Source organism: Talpa occidentalis, unplaced genomic scaffold (assembly GCF_014898055.3).
Source record: "Talpa occidentalis isolate TD23 unplaced genomic scaffold, MPIMG_talOcc4v2.1, whole genome shotgun sequence".
Classification (NCBI taxonomy): Eukaryota; Metazoa; Chordata; class Mammalia; order Eulipotyphla; family Talpidae; genus Talpa; species Talpa occidentalis.
The window spans coordinates 128,192,709-128,216,835 of record NW_026555331.1 but is presented as its reverse complement, the minus strand read 5'-3'; the positions used below and the strand labels follow the sequence as shown (position 1 = coordinate 128,216,835).

General features: G+C 39.0%; 1 protein-coding gene across 2 annotated transcripts in view; it reads right to left on the bottom strand.

Annotated features, from left to right (window-relative positions):
- MDFIC (MyoD family inhibitor domain containing) overlaps positions 1–22,363 on the bottom strand; it is an 83,717-nt gene extending 61,354 nt beyond the window's left edge. The window contains exons 1-3 of one of the 2 annotated variants that reach the window (XM_037511946.2): positions 21,966–22,363; positions 21,498–21,684; positions 944–1,066 (exon numbers count right to left, since the gene is read on the bottom strand). In XM_037511946.2, coding sequence (XP_037367843.1) covers positions 944–1,066; positions 21,498–21,588 — 214 coding nt within the window. In that variant the 5' untranslated portion in view covers positions 21,589–21,684; positions 21,966–22,363. Of the gene's footprint in view, positions 1–943; positions 1,067–21,497; positions 21,685–21,815; positions 21,929–21,965 lie in introns of those variants that run through there. The other variant, XM_037511965.1, reaches the window with a different exon arrangement.
- Positions 22,364–24,127: the final 1,764 nt, after the last annotated feature.

The window sequence follows — 24,127 nt, the reverse complement described above, 5'->3', positions numbered from 1 at the left end:
CTGGTTTTCAGCTAGGTACTGACACTGGGCATTCTAGAGAGGAAAGGAAATGTTCCAAGTTCCAAACTAAGTGTGATAAGTAGCACAAGAAAGGTCTGTATTGTGAAGTCGTCTGAGCTAAAGATTAAGTTCAATGAAATAATAATAAAACAATACTTGATTCTCAGAAAACAATTCTCTGTCCTCTCTGAAAATCTGAGAATAAGACACAGTAATGGGGATACCATAAGATTTTCAAAAAGTTGATGCCTAGGTTGTCTCTGGGATGGTATAACAGTGATCTTTTCACTTGCATATTAATGACAGAGAAATTTCACTTTATGGCAAATTCCTCCTGAACACACTGGGGGAACTTGGGGATCAGAAAGGAAGCTCAAGGTCAAGAGCAGAACTAGATGTCGAATTGGCATTCTAAATAACACCCAGATGCCACTGGTATTTCAGAGCATTACCAAAGTAAAATAAAAGTGCACCAAAGCTTTGGTATATATTCTACAGAGTAATTTCAGGAAGAGGAAAATGATCAAAAGAAAACAAATAGTGCTCAAAATGTTAATTGTAAAAAAAGTTTGGAATTCTTTGGCTAGAAGAACAGGCACCACAATAGCAAATGTACTACTGATTGTCTTTTAAGGTTCACAGTCCATGATACCTAGAGTTGTCAGACTTCTTCTTGGTCACTGATCAAAAAGTAATTAAATTTTAATTAAACCTCTTTGAGAATTGGGTTCAACATTTACAGGTCAATTCTTCCTTATTAAAGAAAGGATGAAAAATGACAGTATTATTTACACCCTTGTTTTAGTTCTAGTATTTAAAATATGAAAATACTTTTAGTTAAACTTTGTTGATTTATGGATTTCGGGCAGATATGGGGCAATTAACTGAGCACATTCTCATGGTCATTCCCCAAAGCACTTCGGTTTTCTCTAAAAACACTTACTTCTGATGAGTTCATCATCTGAACAATTTCCCCAAATGGACTGGTCTTGCATCTCCCCACGTGTGAAGCAGTTACTGGCAGTTTGAGTTATCTCTCTCTCCGCATCTTCTTTATCACATTTCTCTAAATAATAAAAATAAGATATTTATTATTAAATGTTACATATTTTTTCATTTTATAATTTTTATGAATATTTTTTTATCTGCTGCAAGTTAAAGAAATCAGTCCCTCCTATTGGCTGTTATATACCTGATGGACTCAAATGATATTTATTATGTGCCTAGCATTAAAGAAACATCCTTACAGTAAAAATAATCTGCTAAAATTGTTGTAAACAAATCATCTTAATACAGGAAATGATCTGCCATAATAGAGATGTGGAACGGCACCTCAAGGATGAAAAGTACACACTTGAAGAGGATGGGGTGGCAGGGGAGCATGAGAGAGAAAAGACCCCAACGTGTGGGGAAGATAAAGCGAGGCTGCAGTTGACGGAGAAGACACTGAGTATAGAAAGTCAGTACAGAGTACTCTATAGAAACTTGGGCAAACAGTCAAGAATTATGCTATGAAGGGAGGGTGTTTAGGGTAAGAGATTTATATGTGAGTTTATGGGTTCTCAGGGGGGAAGCCAAGACATCAGGAAAAATATGTCTTTCTGGGAACATAACTCAAACAAAAAGCAAACTATACAAGGTAAAAATGTGTGTTGTAAGAAGTCCAGAGCACTGCAGTGGTTCAAAAAAAGAAAAAAGAAACTCATCGGGATTCAGAGATGAGGCAAGGCACTGTAGAAAAGGCACAGTTTGGTGGTATTTAAAAGATTAGCAGGAACTCTAAAAGTAGACATGGGAGAAAGGTTGTTCCCAGGGGAAGAAGCGCAGACGCCTGAGCAAAATCCCAATTCTCTGGACTGTAAAGTACATTAAGGCAGACAACAGAAGATAAGTATTTAAAGGTTTGATTAGGGACACAGTATGGATATTTGGATGCCAAGGTGAGAAGTTAAAAGCAAGACAAGTCAAAACAGCCATGGAAGTTTATGAATTCCCTAGGCAGAGCTATGCATTAGGAAGATTAAGAAATCTGTGCACAACAGTGGTTCCCCATCCTGACTGCACTTTAACTCACTGTGGGGCTTTTTAAGAGACAGATTTCTGGGCCGCACCACCAAAGATTCTATTTCAATTTGGGGAAGGGGCACATAGGTGATACTAAAGTATGGCTGTATCTAAAAGGAAGAAAAAGAGAAAGGGAAAATTAGCATTGTTCAGGTAGAAATTGCTGCTGAAAGTTTAATCAGCTGGAAAACAACACAGGAAAGGAAGTAAATGTGAGAAAATAACAAAAGGTTTGCACAGGTAAGGAGGAAAGGTAGGATTAAAGAGACTGACTTCTCTTAGTTTAGATTTGACTGGGAAATTTTGGAGTCAAGGGCAATAATTTATTAATATAAAATATATATTTGCACATAGAAGATTTTTAAGAATTATGCTACATAATGCAATACAGTGAATTATGAGATACAACCCAAGTCTTCAGGGAATTTATAGTTTAATGGATGAATTTAGCATTGGACACCTGAATTTGCAAGTCACAAATAAAATCATAGCTAGAAGCACTGATTTTCCTAAACTTGATGGCTAAAACTGTTCAAATAATAAGTCACCAAAAGAGCACATTAAAAGCACCAAGAGGAGTCTGTACAATTAGAAAGGACTTAGAGAGGGAAAAGAATTTGGATGAGATCAAGCCATGGAAGCAAGGAAAGGAAAGAGATTAAAACAGAAGTTGTTAGTCAACTATGTTAACATTTCCAGTGGAAGGGAAAAACTTGTGCACATGCAAAAATTTCTCATGTACCATAGGGAGTTCACAATTGAAAAATTCTGCCATGAAACACATTTCAACACATGAAAATAAATGGACACCAACTTAGGACTAAGTCCAAAGGCTAAGAGCTCAAAAAAAAAAAAAAATAGGACCTTCAATAGTAACTATTTTTAGAAAGCAAAAGTATAGTTAGCAGTAAAATAGAGATTAGAAGTCTGCTAAACCAATATGTTGTAGATTTATATAACTTTTATTGAGCATTGTCACAGAGCAAGCATAATCTTCCTGAGATGTGTTTGTTTCAATTAAAATCTTTCCTTTTTAAACAACTCCAGAAATCTTTCCACTGCTACAGTGAACTCCAGGCCTGCCTGAGATCATCAACAGAAAAGGTTGTTACACAAACTCCCCAGCACACATGAACTCTCATTAGCAGAGTGCAACATACTTGCTGCCACTGTTATGTAGCTGCCTGCCGCCAGGTGTCATGCTAGTAGGCTTGATTCAATTAGTAACTTTAATTGAAGCTGAATTAAATTAATTATATAATTTTGAGCTGTTCAAGTTTAATTCCATTAAAATTAATTCATGAAACCAGGGCATTATGAAGCATTGCTGACTAAAAGAAAATAGGTATGAATAAAGCCTCTAGACACACTTGACTCACATTTGAATCATGTCCAATATTTCGAGTGCTAAACAAAGACCCTCTCAACTTTCCATTCAATAAATGAAAATGTCATGTGGTCCATATACACACTGATTTAGTAGAGATCCACTACTAGGAGGAAAATAAAGTTTTTCCCATTAGAAATATTTAAGGGACAGTTTCCCACATGTTTTTTGTTTGTTACTTCTCAGTGAGAATCTGGAATTAGATGATAATCAAAGTCCTTCTCAGGTTAAAAATTAAAAGAAAAACAGTCATTCATTATCTCATTATTTTCAAAATGTAATAAACAAAATGTATTACTAGTAAATCACTGTCTTCAGTCTATCCAACTTTGTCTCCCTTGAAAACTAAATGTCTTGGCTCAGAAGCTAGTCTCAGCATTTCTGCTTGGATTCGTAGCACCTAACCCAAAGCAAGGCTCAAAATGATTCAAAGCATAAAATTTAAATCATGGTTTGCCAAGTCCCCACTTCTGTAAAATAAACCACTTGACGGTTCTCTGACTTTCCAATGTATGTATATAATTTTATTAAAACCCCTTTCATATTTAATGACATACCTACACGGCCACTTCAAAAATGGTCAACAGTTACATTTATAACACTGAATGCACTGAGGCAGAGAGAGATTTAATTGGCAGACAATTGTAGCTTGGGCACCAGGATGTCCAGCCACAGAACCAACCTCATTGCAACATTTCAGTTAGGTCAGCTACTACTCATTAAGATGACAAAACAGGGCCTCCCTGATGGCACAAGGGTTAAAGTCTTAGCACTATTAAGCTATTACCAGCCTCTGCAGCATGAGTTCGATCCCCAGCCAGGGAGCTAACCCACATGGCACAGAAGACCTCTCCTGTCTTGCCTGCTGCTCTCCTCAGCAGTGCATTTGAGTAGATCCACCTGTTTTGCTCCCCACTCATTCTCTGGTGAATCCTCTCACCACCACCCCCAGCCTAACCCCAGTTCTTATAAATAAAAATAAATCTTAAAAAAAAATGACAAAACAGTAGTCTTCAATAGCAGATTTCTGTTATCACTGTGCATTTGCTGTGTCACTTTTACATTGCAAAAGTAGAGGCCACAGTCCTGGTTTAATCAACTCCATTTGCTAGGTTTATGGAGATTTATAGTTGCCATTCAATGACTATGTAGGCCTAAAAGATATATGCCATAGGCAATAAACTGATATCGACGGTGCCCGAAATCAAGTTGTACCTTCCTACAAGATCTCTATATACATCCAATAAGCACTCTCCCCCAACTCAGCATTTCTCTCTTTAAAAAGGGCCTCCATCATCATAGTGATGTTGCTCTTCTAAGTCAATAGTTCTTTACTGCAGAGCTCATTAAACGTAAAGATGCAAGATCCCAACCTCAGGGATCCGAATCTAGGTGGTGTGAGGAGAAGGGGGGATGTCAGTATTGTAGATGGTCAGGTCTCAGGTGCCCTGTTCCTCTGCACTGCACAATCTAGAGAAACCTTAGAAAAGCCTATCAGATATTGAGCTGCAATTCTTGCCTCTCATCACCTTATCACAGAATACCAAGTAATCAGGAAATACAATTTTATCTAATCACTTGCTCACATAGAGATGTTTAATTCTGTCTCCATGTCAGAATAAGTAGACTACAGAAGCTGAATTAGATATAATGCTAAACGACCCCACTCACAGTTGAATATATAACAAATATGTTTTATTAACAGATGTTAAAATAAAAATTGAAGACACTTTAACAAATAGTACTAGACCAAAGGATGTTCATGGGCCAACCGCATTCACTTCCAAAAGGCTAGCTCCCGAGCAATTTGGTATGCTGACTCTGAACACAGAAGTGCAGAAGAATCGGCTAAGGAAGAAAACTCAGGGCCTGACAACAAATCCTCTAGATGGGGAGACCAACATACACACAAAACAATGGCGTGACCGCAAAACAGAAGGTAATGAGAACTAGACTGGGTCATAATTCTGGACCCAGTGCTGACCAAAAAGTGTCTTTGGGAAAAAAGAGAAATATCACATTGTATTTTTAAATCGTGTCCACGCTCGTCTCCAGGCCCTGCCACAGAAGGAAGACTGGACGGGCGTTCCTGGCTGTGCAGGCGAGTCGGCGCCCTCAGACGGGAGCCCCGGTGCGTATTAGCACCTGCTGGCAGCGGCTAGGGCCACCAGGGCTGTAAACTCGAGGCCCACTTGAGTGCAGGCTCCCAATGAGCAGATGCCAGACCGCGTTGTTTACCCCTCACGGCCCTCTCAGGGACATGAGCTACACCTGCAGACGCCGAGTTTATGAGGCGTTTACATCACCTCACCATTGCCGAAGCAGACGCGCTCCCTCCAGAGAAGTACTAGTAGCCCTAAAGCCAGGTGATGAGAAGGGCCTCCCCAGTGGCCTAGCGGGTTAAGGCTCAGTGCTTCAATGCTACCGCTGCTGCTACGGCCTGAGTTCGGTACCCGGCCCAGGGAGCCAACCCACACAAGGTGCAGATGGGCCTCTCCTGCCCACTGCTCCCCCTAGTGCCGTAATTCAATAATGTTCACTCCTCCTGTTTCTTACCCACCCCCGTCCCGTCTCCCCCCCCCCTCGTGTGTCTGTCTCCCCTCCCCCCAAGCAGGAATGCAAGAACATAAAAGATGAGACCAGGTCTAAGAAATGTGTTGGCAACATCAGTTAGTTGAAAGAACTGAAAACAAGGGGAGCCCATCGACGTGGAAGCAAGAACTCACAGCTAAGGTGGAGTGCACTGCTTGATACACTTTATTCCCATTTAAGTGCCCTCTTTAGCTGGAATGTCATGTATCATTTTTTGCTAACATTTAATCCAGATGTATCCCACATATTGGTGATGATAAAACAGAATATAGCAGCTTCCATATGGTGGGAACTAGGAAGGACGTTCCCTTCTTATCCTCTACTTCAGGGGATGGCATTAGATAGTTCTAGGCAGAACTTCGGAGCTAACCCCTGGTCTGTTTCCACTAGTGTGCACTCTTTATCTGCCTGGCAGTGAAAGTTGAGCCCGCTATGAAAAGGGGAAAAAAAAAAAAAAAACCACCCACCCTTCTGAATTCCATATATTGCATTTCTGTACTAATTTTGGCTCACATAATGTTGGGATGTGTGCACACACCTAGTTTTAGAAATTTCTCTAGTATCTTTACTTACTGATCCCTTTAAAATGGGAAGATTTTTGGGGCCTCCGTGGTGGCTCGAGGGGTTAAGCACCCTCACAGGCAATAACACTGAGCTGGATGGCTGCAAAGGACTTTTTTGGCTCTGAAGTTATAGAAACCTGACTCTGCACCAGGGCTATACAATAGACAAAAGTTTACATATCACTGAGAGGGGTATAGGATAGAGGAAATCATAGATAAGCCTTGGAAGGCACTGGATGTTAGTTCATTCTCAAAGGAAGAATTAGCTAAGAATTAACTATTCTTTTGTCTCATGAATGAAACAAAAGAATCAAAGGGGGAAAGAGTGTTCTATACCATCAATTTAGAAACATTATGTCCTACTCATCAGTGAATCTTACGCTTCATTTTTAATTTTTTTTCCCCTAAAGAAGAGCATGCATGATGAGAAACAATTTCTCTTTAACCTTGAATATTCCTACTGAAGGAAAATGAGAGTCAGGTAAATAGAATTTCCATTTAACTAAAAATTCTACAATATTTTACCTAGCTGGACATTACCCAAATTTGCAACTTTGAGAGTTTCACTTATCTCAGAATACTGGGGAAAAAAATATAACTGAGTAAGTTATTGGGAGAAAAATTTCAGATCATTAAAAATAAGTAAATTGGAAAATAATACATGTAAAATATTATATATGCCATTTACCAGCCACCCAACTAGAATGCAGTTATTAAATAAGTAAAATTTAAAAGATGAAAGACTTCCTTTGGTTGAAAGAATAAATTAATGAACATTTGAAATTATAGTAATAGCTATTTTCAAAGGACATTAATATATAATATTTATCTGATCTTCAGAACCATCTGTGATATAAAAAAAACGTTAACTCAGTTTTACTGATGAGAATACAGTGAGTCTCCATTTGAAATAGGATGCTAAAACAGAGATGCTAAAACAGGATCTTGCAGATTAGCTAAACTTCATATCCAACCCAGTATAGAAAACCCCAGTGCAATATTCAACCTTCCCCCCAAATTCCCAAGGAACAGTACCTCACAAGGGAACACATTCTCTCTTTGGTCAGTTGGGTTCATTCGTAAGCTATTCTGTATTCTGAACATAAATCTGCTGTCAGGTAACTCAGACTTTTCTGCAACAGTTCAAACTATTGAAGAGGACTATGCTATCAACTAGTAGTCAAGCAAATCTATTATCTCAAAAGGTAAATGATTCAGCAAATAACAATAACAGAAGAATCTAATAATATAAGGATGAGATGAGCTTGTCAACATTAGTAATGAACTTTTTAAACCTACAAAACTCTGTAAGTACCATGTTTTTCCAAGAAATAGGAACAAGATTTGTCATCTAAAATTGACTCCTCCCTGGGCCTTTCCCAGTGGCGCAGCGGTTGAGCTCTGGGCTGCGGAAACTGCCCCGCAGCCTCTGAAGCACCGGTTGGATCCCCGGCCGCCAGCAAGGGTCCCACATGGCGTGACAGACCTCTCCGGCAGCGCCCGCTGCTCCCCTCAGCAGTGCATTTTGTCAGTCTGCCTGTTCTGTTCCTCGCTCTGGCTCTGGTGAATTCTCTCACCCTCCCGTGCTTCTGACTGTACCCAGTGCTGGTATAAATAAATAAATAAATAAATCTTTAAAAAAAAATTAAAAGAATTGACTCCTTCCTGATGGATGATTAGAATGCTCTGTAGTCTCTCTGGGACAGAAATACTTTCCTGAACTATATTTCCACTGATGAGAATGGGAAAGATATATTTTTAAGAGGACAGGATCTGCAATTGGAAGCCTGAGTCCAATCACACTTGTGATTATTATTACATTAAGTGCTATTAGAATATCCACTTTTTTAAAAAACCTGAGGTAAAGTTAGAGGTAGGCTACTGACACAGTATCTATTCAGTAATCCCTATGTGAAAACTATGCAAGAAACTGTTTCCAGACCAAATATAAAGACTATGATTACTTCCTGAGAAGATGTATGTTATTTTTTCCCTTATGAACAATAAAAATCATATGAAAGAAAATGTTTTCTTTTTGACTCAAATTTATGGTTTAAATTAAATAAATGGATCTGACTCTACAGTCTGCATCTGTAGAATAAAATTCCCCCAGGTTTAGATCTTTTAGTTTGCTGTATTTTCCATTATTTTGTTTTAATCATTCTTAAAATGTACTTTAGAAACAATCTCAAATATCCAGCTGAATTAGGCAGGAGTACTTATAAATGAATAAACCAATCAAGCACACTTTCTACTTGTCACCCATACTATATTTGCTTACTTCATGAAAGACTAATATAAAAGATCATTGGCAAATTTTTTAAGCCTGATAAAACTTAATCAGTGTAAAATATACTTATTTTTAATAAAATGGAATACAAGTGACTAAAAATGTTTCTTTGTGCTTAAACCTGGGGATTTTCGTTAGTTCTTATTCACTTCAACTAAGTTTTGAGGATAATCTATGACAGATCACTTACATTCTACATTACATACATTACATTCTTACTGCAATTATACATAATCTATATTCCCACCTCCTTTATCCATAATCAAAATCACTTTAAATAATTTCATTTTTATTCCTCCTTTCATTCAAATACCAGCATTCTTTTTAGATGATCTATTTGTATATTCTCAAGTAATCTGACACTAAAATCTCTGGGAAAAGTATAAAAATCTGGATCTGTACTTCCCAAAGGCTCAGAACAATGTGGAAATCTACAAAAATCTACAAATACTTCCCAAATGTAACCTTTAAAAAACCAACGATAAGGCAGCTTTCTGGAAGACCTGAGGCTCAGAAATTTTACTTCTTCACTGATCCAAAAAAAAAACAAAACAAAAACACTCTAGTCTAATAACCTTTAAAAATATTGCAAAACCTACCTGCTTTGCCTAATATTCTTAAGTTAATTAAAATCTCATCATACAAAACAATATCAGGATAACCAAAGGGCTTGTTTTTGTTTTTTTTTTTTTTTTTAAAGATTTATTTTTTTATTTATACAAGCACTGGGTACAGTCAGAAGCGCAGGAGGGTGAGAGAATTCACCAGAGCCAGAGCAGAGAGCAGAGCAGGCAGACTGACAAAGTACAATGCTGAAGGGAGCAGTGGGCATGGAGAGATCTGAGCGCCATGTGGGGCACTCACCTACAGCCTGGGATCGAACCAGCGCTGCACAGCTTCACAGCCCAGTGCTCAACCGGTGTGCCCCAGGGGAGGCCCACCAAAGGGTTTGTAACACAGAAATGAGTATATGCATATAATTTTTAGTTTTGTTTAAAAAAGGAAGTTATTTTATAATCAATCACAGATAAATGTTTGCTGAATGGACTGAATTCTTAAGTAAACTTAAGAATTAAGTTTACTCAGGTTATTGTTATCAATATTTGGGGGGGGAAAGGAAGACATGTAGACAAAATCTAAAATGCATTCCTTCAATGAGCTTCTTATGCATTTAGAGGCTTATGGTGTGTTTAGATAATTACAGCCAGTTTACAGTTTGACAGTGAGTACAGACTCATACACACAGCAAAGTGGAAAACAATTACAAAATTACATGAATAAGCAATTAATATGAATATGTAAACAGATAAATACCAAATGCAGCAACAGTTCAAATATCAATAGGGAAAGGAGAATATGGCACTTTCCATTTAAAAAAAGTTGGGGCTCGGGTGGGGTCAGGGGAGTAGAAGATAACAAGCTGATATGAGAGAGGGGACTTGTAATCTCATCATACTCTTCTTAATCTCTTGCACCTTGGACATTCAGATCTACAGTTCCTTATCTTGAAAATACATTATCAGGATGACTGACCCTGAGGCATTGTCAACTCAGACTTCTCAAATATAAATTCAGTTGTGTTCTTTCAACTTGCAAGCACACTCATACTAAAGCCAAACACTCATAGGTTCATGAATTTGGGAGTTACACAGGTTCTTACAAGACTCTTAGCTGAACCTGATAATATGAATTCAGATGAAGACATTCAAATTCCTACATCCCCAGGAATAGGCCAAGGAGAGTAGGCAGGCATACTCCCAATGACAGGAAATTGTCTCAGGAGATAGTTTGCTTCAGTTTGGTACTGATTTAAAATTCAGGGCCTCCCCTGGTGGTGCAGGAGGTTGAGCACAGCGCTGTGAAGCTGTCCGCAGCCTCTGCAGCATTGGTTCGATCCCGGCCAGCTGGCAAGGGTCCCACATGGCACGGCAGACCTCTCCTGTCGTACCCACTGCTTCCCTCAGCAGTATATTTCGTCAGTCTGCCTGTTCTGTTCCCCACTCTGTCTCTGGTGAATCTTCTCACCCTCCCGCATATCTGGCCTGTATCCTGGTTCTTATATAAATAAATAAATCTTTAAAAAAATAATAAAATAAAATTCAAAGACTTTCCTCACAGCGAGCTATAATGTCTTTCTTATAATTTCCACTGATTCATATTCTGCTCACTGCAATCAAGCAAAGTCTAAACTTCCTTCCAAGTGATAGTCCTATATTAGAAAATGTCTCATGTTTGCTATCTTCTTGGTGCTAAACACTTTCAACTCATTCAATGATCTCCAGAGCCTTCATATTCTATTCACTTTTATAGGCATAAGTCTTCTCAGTCTTGTCTAGAAAGCTATCATGAAAGAATGTGTCTTACTGATTGCTGAAATCCAAAGACTCCCTAACGAGAACAGTTCCCTTAACAGCTGCTTAACCCTTTTATAAAAAGGAATCAAGGTCTCTACCATCTTCCCCTGTTTAAAAATGATGATACATAACCATCTTTAGTTGTGACTAGCACGGTTACTGCTTAAGTGCCAGAATTTTCAAAACTTTTCTGTTGCCTCAGTTAATCTGAGTGATTTTATTAATAAACTTTCTTTCCCAAGCTCTCTGCTTAAGGGAAGAATGCTTAATGGGCACTATTACAGAAGGAAAGTTAATGGAAATCAAAAGTGAACGAAAGGTGGTTGCTTCATCTGAAAGATATTTCAAAGCTATGACTTGGGTTGATCTTGAAGTAAGCAAGTGAGAGAGGACAGAGAAGAGCATTTCAAAATAGTGGTAAAGCTATAAATAAAATAATGTCAGAGAATTAGAAATGCATTAAAATTGATTTCTTGGACTTTGGAATAATGAATATGGATTAGAAGTCAGGAAATGTGTTTGTTCTGGGAAATCCACTAAAGGTCAAAATCAAGAACCTACTACATAACTTTCTAACCCAGTCTCTTGCCTCCTGGAGCACCTCTCTGGGACACTGCCTTCCTTGGTCTCCTTTGAGATCACCAACCCATTCTGGCTCCAATCTGCTTCTCATTAACTACAACACTTTTAGTCACTGCCAGGAGGACAACTATAGGTCCATTATCCTATTCCTGATCCCTGTCCTGACCTAGAGATTTGACAATTCCATTTTACATGGACTTATTTTTAGCAACTCAAACTCAACATTGCCAAAAATTTGTCACCGTTTTTCTTCTGTCCTTTCCTATTTCTCCAACTATGGTCTGTATCTGGTCACTGGTATTCATCATTGATGACTCAGAACCATCTTTCAATTCTCTATTTCCCTTTACTTCCCTTGCCCCAAGATAATCAGTTACCAGATCCAGCTAGTTAAAACTTCCCAGTTTGTTTCAACTCTACACTCTTCCACACCCACTACCAGTACCTCTAATCCTTTCTCCTCCAATCAGAAACACTTTGCTAACACAAAGATTGAATGTTAGCCCTTAGTTCAAATAAAATTAGATTTGTTACATATAATGATGAAAAACAACCTACATATTTTAATGTGGTAAATTCCTACACTTCCTCATGCTCCATACTTTCATTTCGTCTTTCAATGAGAAGTAAACACTAAACCCCCTTAAAAAAATCTTCTAAGGATCCTGTATGTTTGCTTAGGTGATGGAAGCAATAGGAGCAGAGTAGTTCTACAAGCCTAACAGATCCAAAATGTCAAGGATCCATCCACCATGAAAAAGAGTACTAGGACCATAGCTTGGAGCAGAGAAAGTGTAAAAGAGAAAGACGGTTCCTTTGCACTCTGCCACCTGCCTTCAGAAAACTGTCACCTGCTCAACCACAAGTTGCTTATTTTTAGTGCTCAACTCTGGATGATCTCAAGCAAAAAGACTACAGACTGTGTACTCTTCAGCTGGCATCATTAGCAGCCCAACCCAGACAAAACCGACTCCTTTTTGCCTTCCTGAGTTTCTTTCTCAACCTCTAAATTTGTAAGCTCCAGAACTATACTTCAGAACTATAATAGTCAGCTGGCAAATGGACGTCCACCAATCTATCACATGGTTCATGATAGAATAGTTAGAATCTTGAGTTGATATTTTGACATGAGATTGTAATTTAATTCGTCACAACATTCTATCTCATCTTCTTGCTCATCTCATTTACAAATTCCTTGTGAGCAAAACTAAGTATTGCATGTTTAATCTTCACAGGACTTTGTGTTTCATAGGCACACAGAAAGTATTTTGTTGACAAGGTGCCTCAATAATGAAATACATGACCTAGCATGAAAATTAATTTCAGAGTTTATTCCTGAAACTACTGAAAAATCAGGCATAAAAGCACATGCACATGAATCATCTTACTTCAGATCATGGGGGTTGGATTCTGAAAACAGAAGTGGACTGTAAGTAGAAACCACAAACAAAATTCATGTTAAAATAACTCTTTTCATACTTCCTACTTAGTGAACTGTAAGTGATTAGAATTGGAATCTATAAAATGAAACTAAATTTCTAAAACAAAGTTAAAAACTTTCCTTCTTCAGGAAATGTATGGTAATATAAGCATAAGATGAAAAGTGTATGTAACTTCGGTAAAGTGTTAATGGCAACAGAGAAGGAAAGAGACTGATACACAAAGGCAAAAAGGGAAAGAGAAAAGCACCCGAAACAGTGATACAGAAATAAGCACAAGATTGATTAAGACAGCAGACAGGACTATAGCATTTTTAATCTATTCCGGTGAATTATCAAGGTTAAACTTTCCAAACATCTACAATCTAGCCAGTGCAGAAGCAGTCCTCCCTTAATAAAAATTGAATAAAGTCTTAGATTTATAAACATAAAAAACACATGCCCTGCCCTTACGTAGTAAATTGCATTATCTCAGAAAGACGATTTGGTTGAATTGTTTCCTTCTTTGTTGTTGTAATTTTCCACTTGAAAATAGCTTGACTTTAGATTGTGTCAATTTATGTTTCCTTATTTTCCCCAAATCTTTTATTATTAAAATACAATACTAGTACAATAATTGCACACTGTTATTACCCCTTTCCATGAAATCACCTCAACAGGATCCAGGAAATAAGTTTCAAAGAAACAGGAAAGTCCCTTTACACACCCCAAAATTCCACAGTTTTCCCAGTAGCCCTGTAAAGGTCACTCAATCATATATATTAAATCTTTGTATGTGAATTGACCAAATAGGGCCAACAAGCACGATTCTTGCAAGCCAGAAATCTTCGCCTGCCAAGTGCGCTTCTGGTCTCTCTGGCTCCCTATCCAGTCTGGAACACTAGATAAGTTAGTACAAACACTGCGCCCTTTTAACCCCCACTGCTTCCATTCTGCCAACTCCCAACCTTATGCTAATCCCCAAAATCTATTCTATTGGCTTCTATTCCCATGTTCCAGCACAGACCGACAGAGGATGCCAAGAAAGGCAATCAACCATGCTGACTGTGTCCACTAAAATTTCATGCCACTCATTCTTAGTTAAGCCCTTAGTCCATCCTTTTGTTTGCCCCAGATTGACTCCTTCTTCAATTCTCCACTTTTCCAAATCTTTTCCACACATCTCAAATTACTTGACTCATCCTGAACTCCAGCCTTGTTCCCAGCAAATATTACCATCTATTTTGCTAAGATGTAGGCCTCCAATAATTGCTTTTCATATAAGGTTTTTTCCTAGATTCTCACTCATCCTTTTTTCCCATACCCATGTCAAAGGCAAACATTCCCAATTTTCCTAAGACTGGGCTCCTCATCCCATTCCTTCCCACAATTTCACTCCGTCAGTTACCAACACACACTGCACCACCACCCCACCCATCTTCAATCTTTCTATCCCCTGCCTCGCTCCCCATTAATACATGGTGAGTGTGTTTAAATCCTTCACTCCAAATAAACTTTTCCACACACTTTCATGTCCCTCAAGAAACTCCAACTCTTCTCATTTTCCATCATATCCAAACACCCAGCATGTCTTCCACCGGTGGGCATGAACTTATTTTTTGCATTTCTTTCTTCTCCTCCCTAAGGTATAGCCAAGCCCCCAAATCTAGAACTCACTCCTCCCTCTGCCTCTCATGTTCATCCATCAGCTACCTCCTATGAATTTCTAGTCTAAGCCTGACACCATTCCCTGAGTCACAAATTCATTTTTTCTGCTGCCTACTCGCAATTGGGTGGAGATAATGTCCCTGGAGCCAACATGATCAAAAGAAGACTCAACTGCTCCTCTTATGTGTCCATTCAGGAAACCGATAAAGCAAATGTACAGATCACCTTAAATTTCTACCTTTCCAGTATTTCCTACATTAAACATTTTGCCCAAACCATATGCATCGAACAAAATTTGGATACTGTGCTCGGTTTTAAGAAATTCAGAAATGAATAATTAAAAAACATTAGTAATGCCCTCAGCGGGCTCTCAGAACTAGGTAGAGCTCTATCCTACTTTTGCTATTTTTTGGAAATCAATTTTCTCAATTCCACTCCCATTGGTGCTGTGCTAGGACCTCTAACCTTTTGTCAGGCGACTGTAATAGCCTTCTGGATAATCACTGCCCTCACGCTTGTCCCTACCTCCAAAATCAATCTTTGAATTGCCACCAGCTTTATTTTCCTAAAATTAAGAATTTGATCATGTTCTTCTCCTCAATAACCTTCAATGGCTCACCACTGCTTACAGAGAGGATATCAAAAATTCTCAACAGGAAAATCAGGGTCTTCCTCAAAACAACTTTAGCCTGTCTTTCCAATTTTACCTCATTTTCTTCTCCATCCAGCCAGCCAAAGGTCTTAGTAAACTACTCGATATTCTGTGACATTTCTCCAAGACTTGCTTTCTCCCATCTGTGATGATGGTTCTTGGTTCGACGCTAAGTCAAAAGATCTCCTTGAGGCTTGTCCAAATGCTCTAGCTAGAGAGGCTTTCTTGCCCACATTCTGCCATCCCAATTTCTCCATGCCTTTATTATAGTACCAACCTATCTACCTTGTATTAAAGGTATGTGCAACAGTGTTTCCCCATCCTGCAAGCCTCAGATTTCACTCACCCATCTATTTCTGTCTACACCTATCATATAGCAGGGTTCAACCTATATGTGTAAGACCGAATATTTATATAGCAAATGAGTAAGGAAAAATAGCCAGTTTGAAGAGAAATTAAAACTACGGTAGATATTAAAATCAGTAATAAAATTACACCTCTATAAAAAGTGCCCTGAATTATAAACACAAACATGAATGCTTCCCTTATTCTCATCCTTCACCCTAAATCCAAAACTGTTCCTTTCCATTGCCATTTGCTGCCCTGAATCACATTTGTTCTGGACATTTACCCAAATATTTATTACATGAATACGCATTAAGGGCCTACATCAAGGTCAGCAATAACACCTGCCTGATCAAGATTTTCCCCATCATCTACTTCTTTAGCATGCCTACTATCAGCTCAGCTCATAAATGCTTTCCCTTAGAACTTTTTTCATAGTGTTCTAACAGTTCAACTTCTCCCTTTCTTAAATTTATAGACACACCTTCCTTAACTATACTTTCTTCCTCTCTTCCTTCCCTTTAGTTTATTTTTTCCCCAATTACATTCTTCCCTTACTTATTTGATTCTTTCTTAGCAAAGGGAAAATGAATATGTTACCCAGTAACTTGCACTTCTATAATTAAACTTATAAAATGAACATTGGTTCCTTTAGACATAAAAAAGAACTATGCCTATAAATTCTAAGGTGCTTGAAAATACCCCCAAATCTCCTTAGTTTTCTGATCAAACCTGTTCTTTCTCGAGCACCCATATTCAAAAAGTGTTTTAGGGCCTCCCTTGGTGGCACAGGATTGAGCGCTGGGCTGCAAGGCTGCCCGCAGCCTCTGCAGCACTGGTTCGTTCGCCGGCGGCCGGCGAGGATCCCACCAAAAAAAAAAAAAAAAAAGTGTTTTAAATGAGTTTCTATTCAATATAATATTGTTATTGGTTATTTATATTTGGTTGTTGGTATCGTAAAACTATGTTCTCTATACAATACCATTGCAAATATATCAAATTTAATGCCAACAAACTTTTGAGATTATGAAATTAAGTATAATTTATCTTTCTGAATCTAAGTATAATCTAGACTCTAAAACTTCAACTTACAGATGAACACAATTCATGTCCAAGATGCAGACTTCTTTTTATTCCATAATGCCAAGAAATCCAAAGAAAGATACAGAGGTAGCACAAGAGTACTGAGGTGGTCAAAGAAAATATTAAAAATATTTACTTGTTCTCATCCCATTCTCTTTAATTTTTATTTTCCTATTTCTTTCAAAATATTCACACTATATTTGTATTTAAGTACATACAATTTTGAAAAGAAATTCTTTTGGATGAATACTCAGGCCAATTTTTATTAATTGAGGCATGCATTACAAATTTTGGAATTCACTAGTAGAGAGTATATATGCAAGAATATAAGTTTGAAACATGAAAAAAGAAAGTTTTAAGGTTTTTTTTAAATCAATTTTAGTAAAAAAAAAACCCTTTAAATGCCAATATAACATATCATTTTCTAGATCAAAGTCTCAAACGGTGATTCTCAATTAGAGTTAAGGAATACTTGGAATTGGCTGAAAATGCAGATTCTTGAGTCTTACACCCAGAGTGTCTGACTCAAAGTCTAGGATGGAGTCATGAATGCCAGTGGCCCTGACAGATTAGAATAACAAAGTTTCTCCATCTCAACACTATTGACAACACTATTGACAATGCCGGGCCTAAAAATTCATGGCTGGGGGTTGTAGGAGGGTGGGGAGCAGCAGTCCTTTCCCATGCATTGCAAGATGCTTAGCATTACTCCTGGCCTCTAACAGTAGATGCCGGGGCCACCACTCATGACCACCAAACTTGTCTCCAGACATTGCCAAATATCTCCTGGAGGGCAAAAGCATACCCTGTTGAGGGTTGAGAATTAAAGACAGTAGTTGTCCCAAGACAATACACTTTAAGAAACACCATCCTAATCAAAGGATAAAATAATATGAAAAGAGTAGAAGAATATGAATATTACAAGGACACAGTCTATAAAATGAAATAAACAAGCTTCCCATAGAGGAAATCTGATTAGCCACTATAAACTCCTGACAACTCAGCTAAGCTTCTAAGTCAAAGCTCTTCTTATGTAATTTAAACTTGAAGATTTTCTCCCTAGCTTCTATTTTAAATTATTTTTAATTAACTTCACTGGCATTTTGCATCCTGCTATGAAAAGTCAGCCTAATAGTCTCAGAGGACTCTCCCAAGAGAAAAGAGTGCATTAAATCACACATTATCACATTAAAGTATGTTCCAGCACTCACAGTCCAACAGTCTAAGTCTTGGCAAATGCAGTGGGGTGGGGGTGGGAGGGAGATGTAGGGATGGGAACAGGCTCAAGTGATTCACAATATCCAAAGCCTATTATCTTTGATTCATCCATCTGTATGGAAAAGTGGTATGGATTCTCTACTGCACCCACATTTATCACAATGACATGTAATATATTTCATAATTTGTGTCTCTACCTTGATTTCTATTCACTGTGTATGAGACCTTGTGCAAGTCACTTAAATTCTTCTGATGTCCTATCTAAACAGTAAGTTAGTTGCACTAAATTATTTCTAAAAATCCCTTTAATTATGCATAACAAATCTGTGAAGGAAGCACTTCATCAAAAAGTTCTTTTGACTATATGTATTTTAGTAACTATTACTCCAGAAAGGAAATACCTACATTGTTAGTGCTATTTGATAATACAATAATTTAAGATACTTAATGCAAAAAAAAAAAAAAAAAGTAAAGAAAATGACAAGTAGAAGAAACATGTAGACAAGATCCATTTTCTCTTAATAAGTGAGGCCCAAATTGACCCTCACCTAGAAATCACTTACATAGGAATGCATGAGAAGGCAAATCAAATCAATCTTTCAGAAGTTAATCATATATAGGGAAGCAGTTTTAAATCATACATTTGCTTTCTATTTTCTATAATAGAGACTGCAAACTAGCTGTTTAGAGGTCATTTTCAACCTGCGGGTGTGGTCATTTTGTTTGGCCTGACAAAAAAATTGTACTTAGGTAGTTGCCAATTTTTAAGAAGGGAAAGAGTATGCATAAAAATTCATATTTCCAGTTTCTCTTGAAATATTGGAAGATATTAACCCAAATGGCAACACTGAGCTGAAGCTGAGAAGCATTGTCCGCTGCCCATGAGGTCTGTGTGGCCTGCAGTCCCCACTGCTCCCTGCCTGCTACCGCTTATTTTGGTTCCCTCTTACAGCCCAGCACTTATGAGCTTATGTCCTTGCTCTGTGACAGTTTTCAAAATACATACAAATAACTTTTTAATACCTTCAAAGCAACAGAATGTTGCTTGCAGAAACTCAGCAGAAGGGTAAAAGTTTTCAGGAGACAGCTATGTATTCAATAAGGAAAACCTTCATAACACTGACTGCTAACCACCTGAAGGTTTCTAAATATGAAGGTTTCTGACTAACCACCTGAAGGATCTACAAGGTGCACTAGATTTGATGGAGAGTTCAGACTGGAGACTCTTTAAAATTATTTCCCAGTTTAAGGTTTGATGCCTTTGGTTCACAGTATAGATAGCATCACAACATTATTTTAATACATAAAATATTTAAATCAAGTTTCACTTAGTTAAGCAGTCACATTCCACCAGAAATGTGTCAAACATATATAGTTTTCTGAAAATACGATAAAGATTCCAGAGGCAGAAGGAAAAGGGTAACAGAACTTGAGGAAGAGCTTACAAGTACAGAGGAAGCAGGGGAGATGAGCAAAGTTTCTTCACTACTACCTTTATTAATAAAATGAACTTAACCATGGGAAGTTTTTTCTTAAATCAACTTGTAGAATCTGCCTATTTGAGACAATATTTTAAAAACATTCTGAGACTTTAAAAACTCAACTTTTTATTACATTTACAATTAAAGTGATGCCTATTCAAAGGATATTTTAAATCAAAATTTAATAAGAAAGCAAGATATAACTAATATTGCTAAGGTAAGTCAATTTTCAGAGAATTATAATCAAAAAAATAAAGTGTTTCCCTCTCCACACTGATAATGGATGTGCTGTATGCAGCCCACACTGTGTTTCAGACCTTTCTAGAGGCCCTGCTTCCTAAAGTGAGGTCACGTGGGACCTTACATCCTAGCATCACAGGAGTGCTCTAAGGCTGTGAGCTCTTCTAAGCGGAGTGTAAAAACTCATAGTATTAAAGTTGGACTTCGTAGAATTCAACTACTTCCAAATCAATTGTTTTTCAGTGTGTGTGATGTCAATCTTTTAACATAAGCACCGTTTAAGAATAGTGATGAGCTCTTGTATGACATAAACAGCCCATCACTGAGTGCACAGGACTCCTGCAGGCATGCCTAATGACAGGGACAGGGTGGTGTGGGTAATGTGAAGTGCAGAACAAGAGGTGTTTCTGGGAAAACATGCTTATCATGCTAGTTCTGATTCTCTGTTTAAAAAAAAAAATGACTCACTGTTTAAAAGTAAAATGCAATGATAAAACATAATGCAATTGAACAGCCCTGAATGCCACAATTTAATTTAGTCATGGAAGTTATCTGCTTTGAAACTTGTTTCAGAGTGTGGGTTCAGATGCAATTTATTTTTCATTTTGTCCTGCCTAAAAAAAAAAAAAAAATCTCAAAAGCTCTCTACATTGTTAAAGGGGCGGGGAGGGGGGAGAGAAGCTATGAGATATGCTTAAAATTAAGAGTATAAAGTAGGTTTCTGAGACCTGGAAAAATATTTAGTGATTATATCAGTGTCAGGACTTTAAAATAGGAACTTCCCTATGGCCTTAGAGGAAAATTATCAGGAGAGCAAGGTCATGGCTCTGTCATCAATGAAAACTTGAAATATGTTACCTTCATAAGAAAGGTATTGTCTGACTTGTTTATAAGCTTGCTATGGAAGTTTCCCAGAACAAGAGTATTTTCTTTATAAGCTGTACATGTTTACACTTTAGAAGAACACAAACGAGCTAACTCACTCTTGGAAAGGTTTCTTTCAAAGCATATTTGCTTCAAAACAGAAGTTGTTGAAAGTAAGTGCATGAACCATTACAAAAACCGGTGGCCACAGAAACCTGGACTATTAATGTAGCTGCAAGGTACACAACAAGAAACAGAAAGACAAAAAAAAAAAAAGAAAGAAAGAAACAGAAATTCAAACTGAGCACATGCTTGTTCAGAAAGCAGCAGCAGCGTCCTGCATCTGATGAACACACAAGCACTAAAGAGAGAGAGGGAAGAGGCACTTCAGAACACTTCAGAACACACACATTTGGGCCTTAGGCCCCAAATGCATATGCTTAAGAAACAATCCTGTCATCCTGTTTCTCCGCAGCCAAAGGAAGGGGGGAGTGGAGGGACCCGAGGATCCCGCCCTCTTATCCGGTTGTTGATCCAGGGCAGGAATCCTGGAGAACTTGCTTGAGTAACTCGAACTATGCAAAAGTTCACCAGGACAATGCAGGAATCCGTGGGTTCCTGCCCCCACTAGAAAATGCGTGAAGAAATTCTAAAAGACAACAACAAAAAAGCTTGCACAGGCAAGCGTGCACTCACCCTGGGCCGGGGTGCCCCGCCAGCCGCCTCCCTCCTCGGCCGGCTCCGGCTCCGCGGGCCCAGCAGCGAGGGCTTCTCCCGCGCCGGACATGGGCGCTCGGCTGAGCCCGCGCCGCCGCCTGCTCGCTGCCCCGCGGGGCGACCGTGGATGGGCAGTTAGGTGTTGGGTTCTGGGAACTGCCTGCTTCTGGTGGAAAAATTAAAAAGTGTTTTTGGAGAAGAGCTCAGCACCCCTGGGGGACATTCCCTCCCCCTCCGAGGCCCTCCCCTAAACCCCACCCCGGTAAGTTTTGATTTGAAATCAGGGAGGGCTGTTACCCAGCAAGTTGGGCGCAGGGGAGCCCCCCAGCTCGGAGGAGGGCAGAAAGGAGGGGCGCCGAGGGGGACGGGGAAGGGGGTTAGATTTAGGAGAAGTTACAGGGAGGGGATTCGATCCTTCCCCGGCCTGCCCAGGAGACCCCCACCTACCTCCGCATTCCCCCCACCTCGCTCAAACCGCTTCCCCTCCTCTTCCGGCCCGGGAAGTTAGCGAGGCGCTCGCAGCACAGGCGGCATCTCGCCCCGGTGGCCTGATGGCGCGGTGGTGGCCGCCCCTGTGCGTGCTCCCCGCCTCCCTCTGGCTCTGCCCAGACGCGCAGCAGTGGCACCAGCGGCAGCTCCTCTGACTGCCCTCTCCGCCCTCTTTCCAGCCAGCTCGCTGGGGCCAGTTCCCTTCCAAGGGGGCCTTTTACTCCTCTTCCTCTCTCCTACAGTCCCGAAACACTTCTCCCTCTGTTGCTCCTTTTCATCATATCCGGAATTGGGAGGCCTTGAACTCTTGGCGGGCGGCCCCTGACTCAGGCTGGGGGCGGTGCGACTGGGCTCAGCAAAGTGCTCCCCTGGCCTTCGCCCCCGGGATGTCTGGGTCAGGAGGCCAAAGCTGGACAGGGCTGGCATCCAGCCTATGGATTGCTGTAGGGGTTGGGGAAAAGGAGGGAGTTAGCTGGTCCCAGCAGCCCAGGCGTCCCACTGGCCAGAGGGTCACCCCAGAATGTCTCCCAACTACTTCTAAACCCTGCTCCAGACCAAGTGAAGCTCTAGGAAGTCCTTTAGGGTGGACTATGCAAAATGAAAAACTACACACTGTCCCCGTGGAATAAAGAAAGTGTGAGTTTAAAACCTAAAATGTTTAATTTCTTAAACTCTGACTCCAAAATTACCTTATTCCATTTTCAGTTCTTTGCTTATTTGGGTCAAACAGGAGCCTGGATGGGGTAAAATCAGTTGCAGTTGCATGAATCCACTGGAGACATCTGACCTGACCTCAGAGTTGACTCTCTGGAGGTCTGACCCATGGCTCCTGTAGCAGATAAACTTGTGGCCGAAAGTCAACTCTCCCTTCATGAATTCAATGTTTTGATTGCAGCTTAATCTGATGAGCCAAGAATAACAAGTAAAATTTGTAGATATAAAATGCCGTAATAGTACATTTTGATAACTTTTACTCTTTCATTGAATGAAATGCAAAATTCATTTGTATAAAACTGGGGCAAATTCTAAATCTCTAGGACAAGAGAGGAATCAAAATAATGTTAACAAAATTGAAGAAGATGTACAGTGAATACAGTGAATACTCCTACTCTTGTAGGAGTATCTTAATATTCTAGAAATTTCATTTCATTAAAAAAAACAATGGAAATGGAATCTAACTAATTGAAAAGAATCATTTCTTATCTTTAAAGAGTACATTCAAACTTAACTTTCAATTAACCTGAAAAACTCAACCAATTCAAGTTCTGATGACAGTTATACAGAACATCCCCCAACCCCAAGAAAATTAACATTTTGTCTCCCATGAACTACAACTAACAAATGTTTTTAACTTAGAAATTTCAGAAATGGTGTTTTAACTCTCCTATAAACATCTCTTGGGCCTGAGCTATTTGGAATCTACTTAGTGGGAGCAGATCAGTTCTGAGGGTGACGGCATTACCTTTAGAGAATAAACATTTAGGAAGCATCACTGTCTGCTGCAGCATAACTGTAATCAAAGTTATGGAGTAGAAAGCAGCTTCTCCGGAAGATTCTGTTTTGTCCCTTTATTATATTATCTCATTGCTCCTTTTTTAAACTCCCTTCCCCAGTAAGATATTAAAATCCATGAGTATTAAGAAGTTACAACATTCTTCCAGATGTTCGAGTGATAAATTCGTTAAATTTCACACAGTACTTAATGTTGCACACATGGAGATGATTCAACAAATATTCTGTAAGTTCAAACATCTTACTTTAAATGGAGATGGAATAAAATTCATTGAAAAATATTAGGAGCAAATGAGAGGTTGTGTGGTAGAATCACCAAGATGATTTGATGCCGCACCTCAGTCAACTGTGTGGCTTTGCAAGTTGGTCAAACCTCTCTGTGCTGTTATCTCACAAGGTGAGAATAAGAAGAGAAACTCCTCATAGGGTCTCATGAGGACTAAAGAAAATTATACCATTTGGGAGAATATCAGTTGTGGGAAAGGTGCTCAAAAATATTATTATTGCAGAGAAGCAGCACATTGATGGTAAGATTTAAGCATCATATATAACACTATCACAACAGTCATATCAAAATACCAGGAAACAATGTCATACATTTTACACAA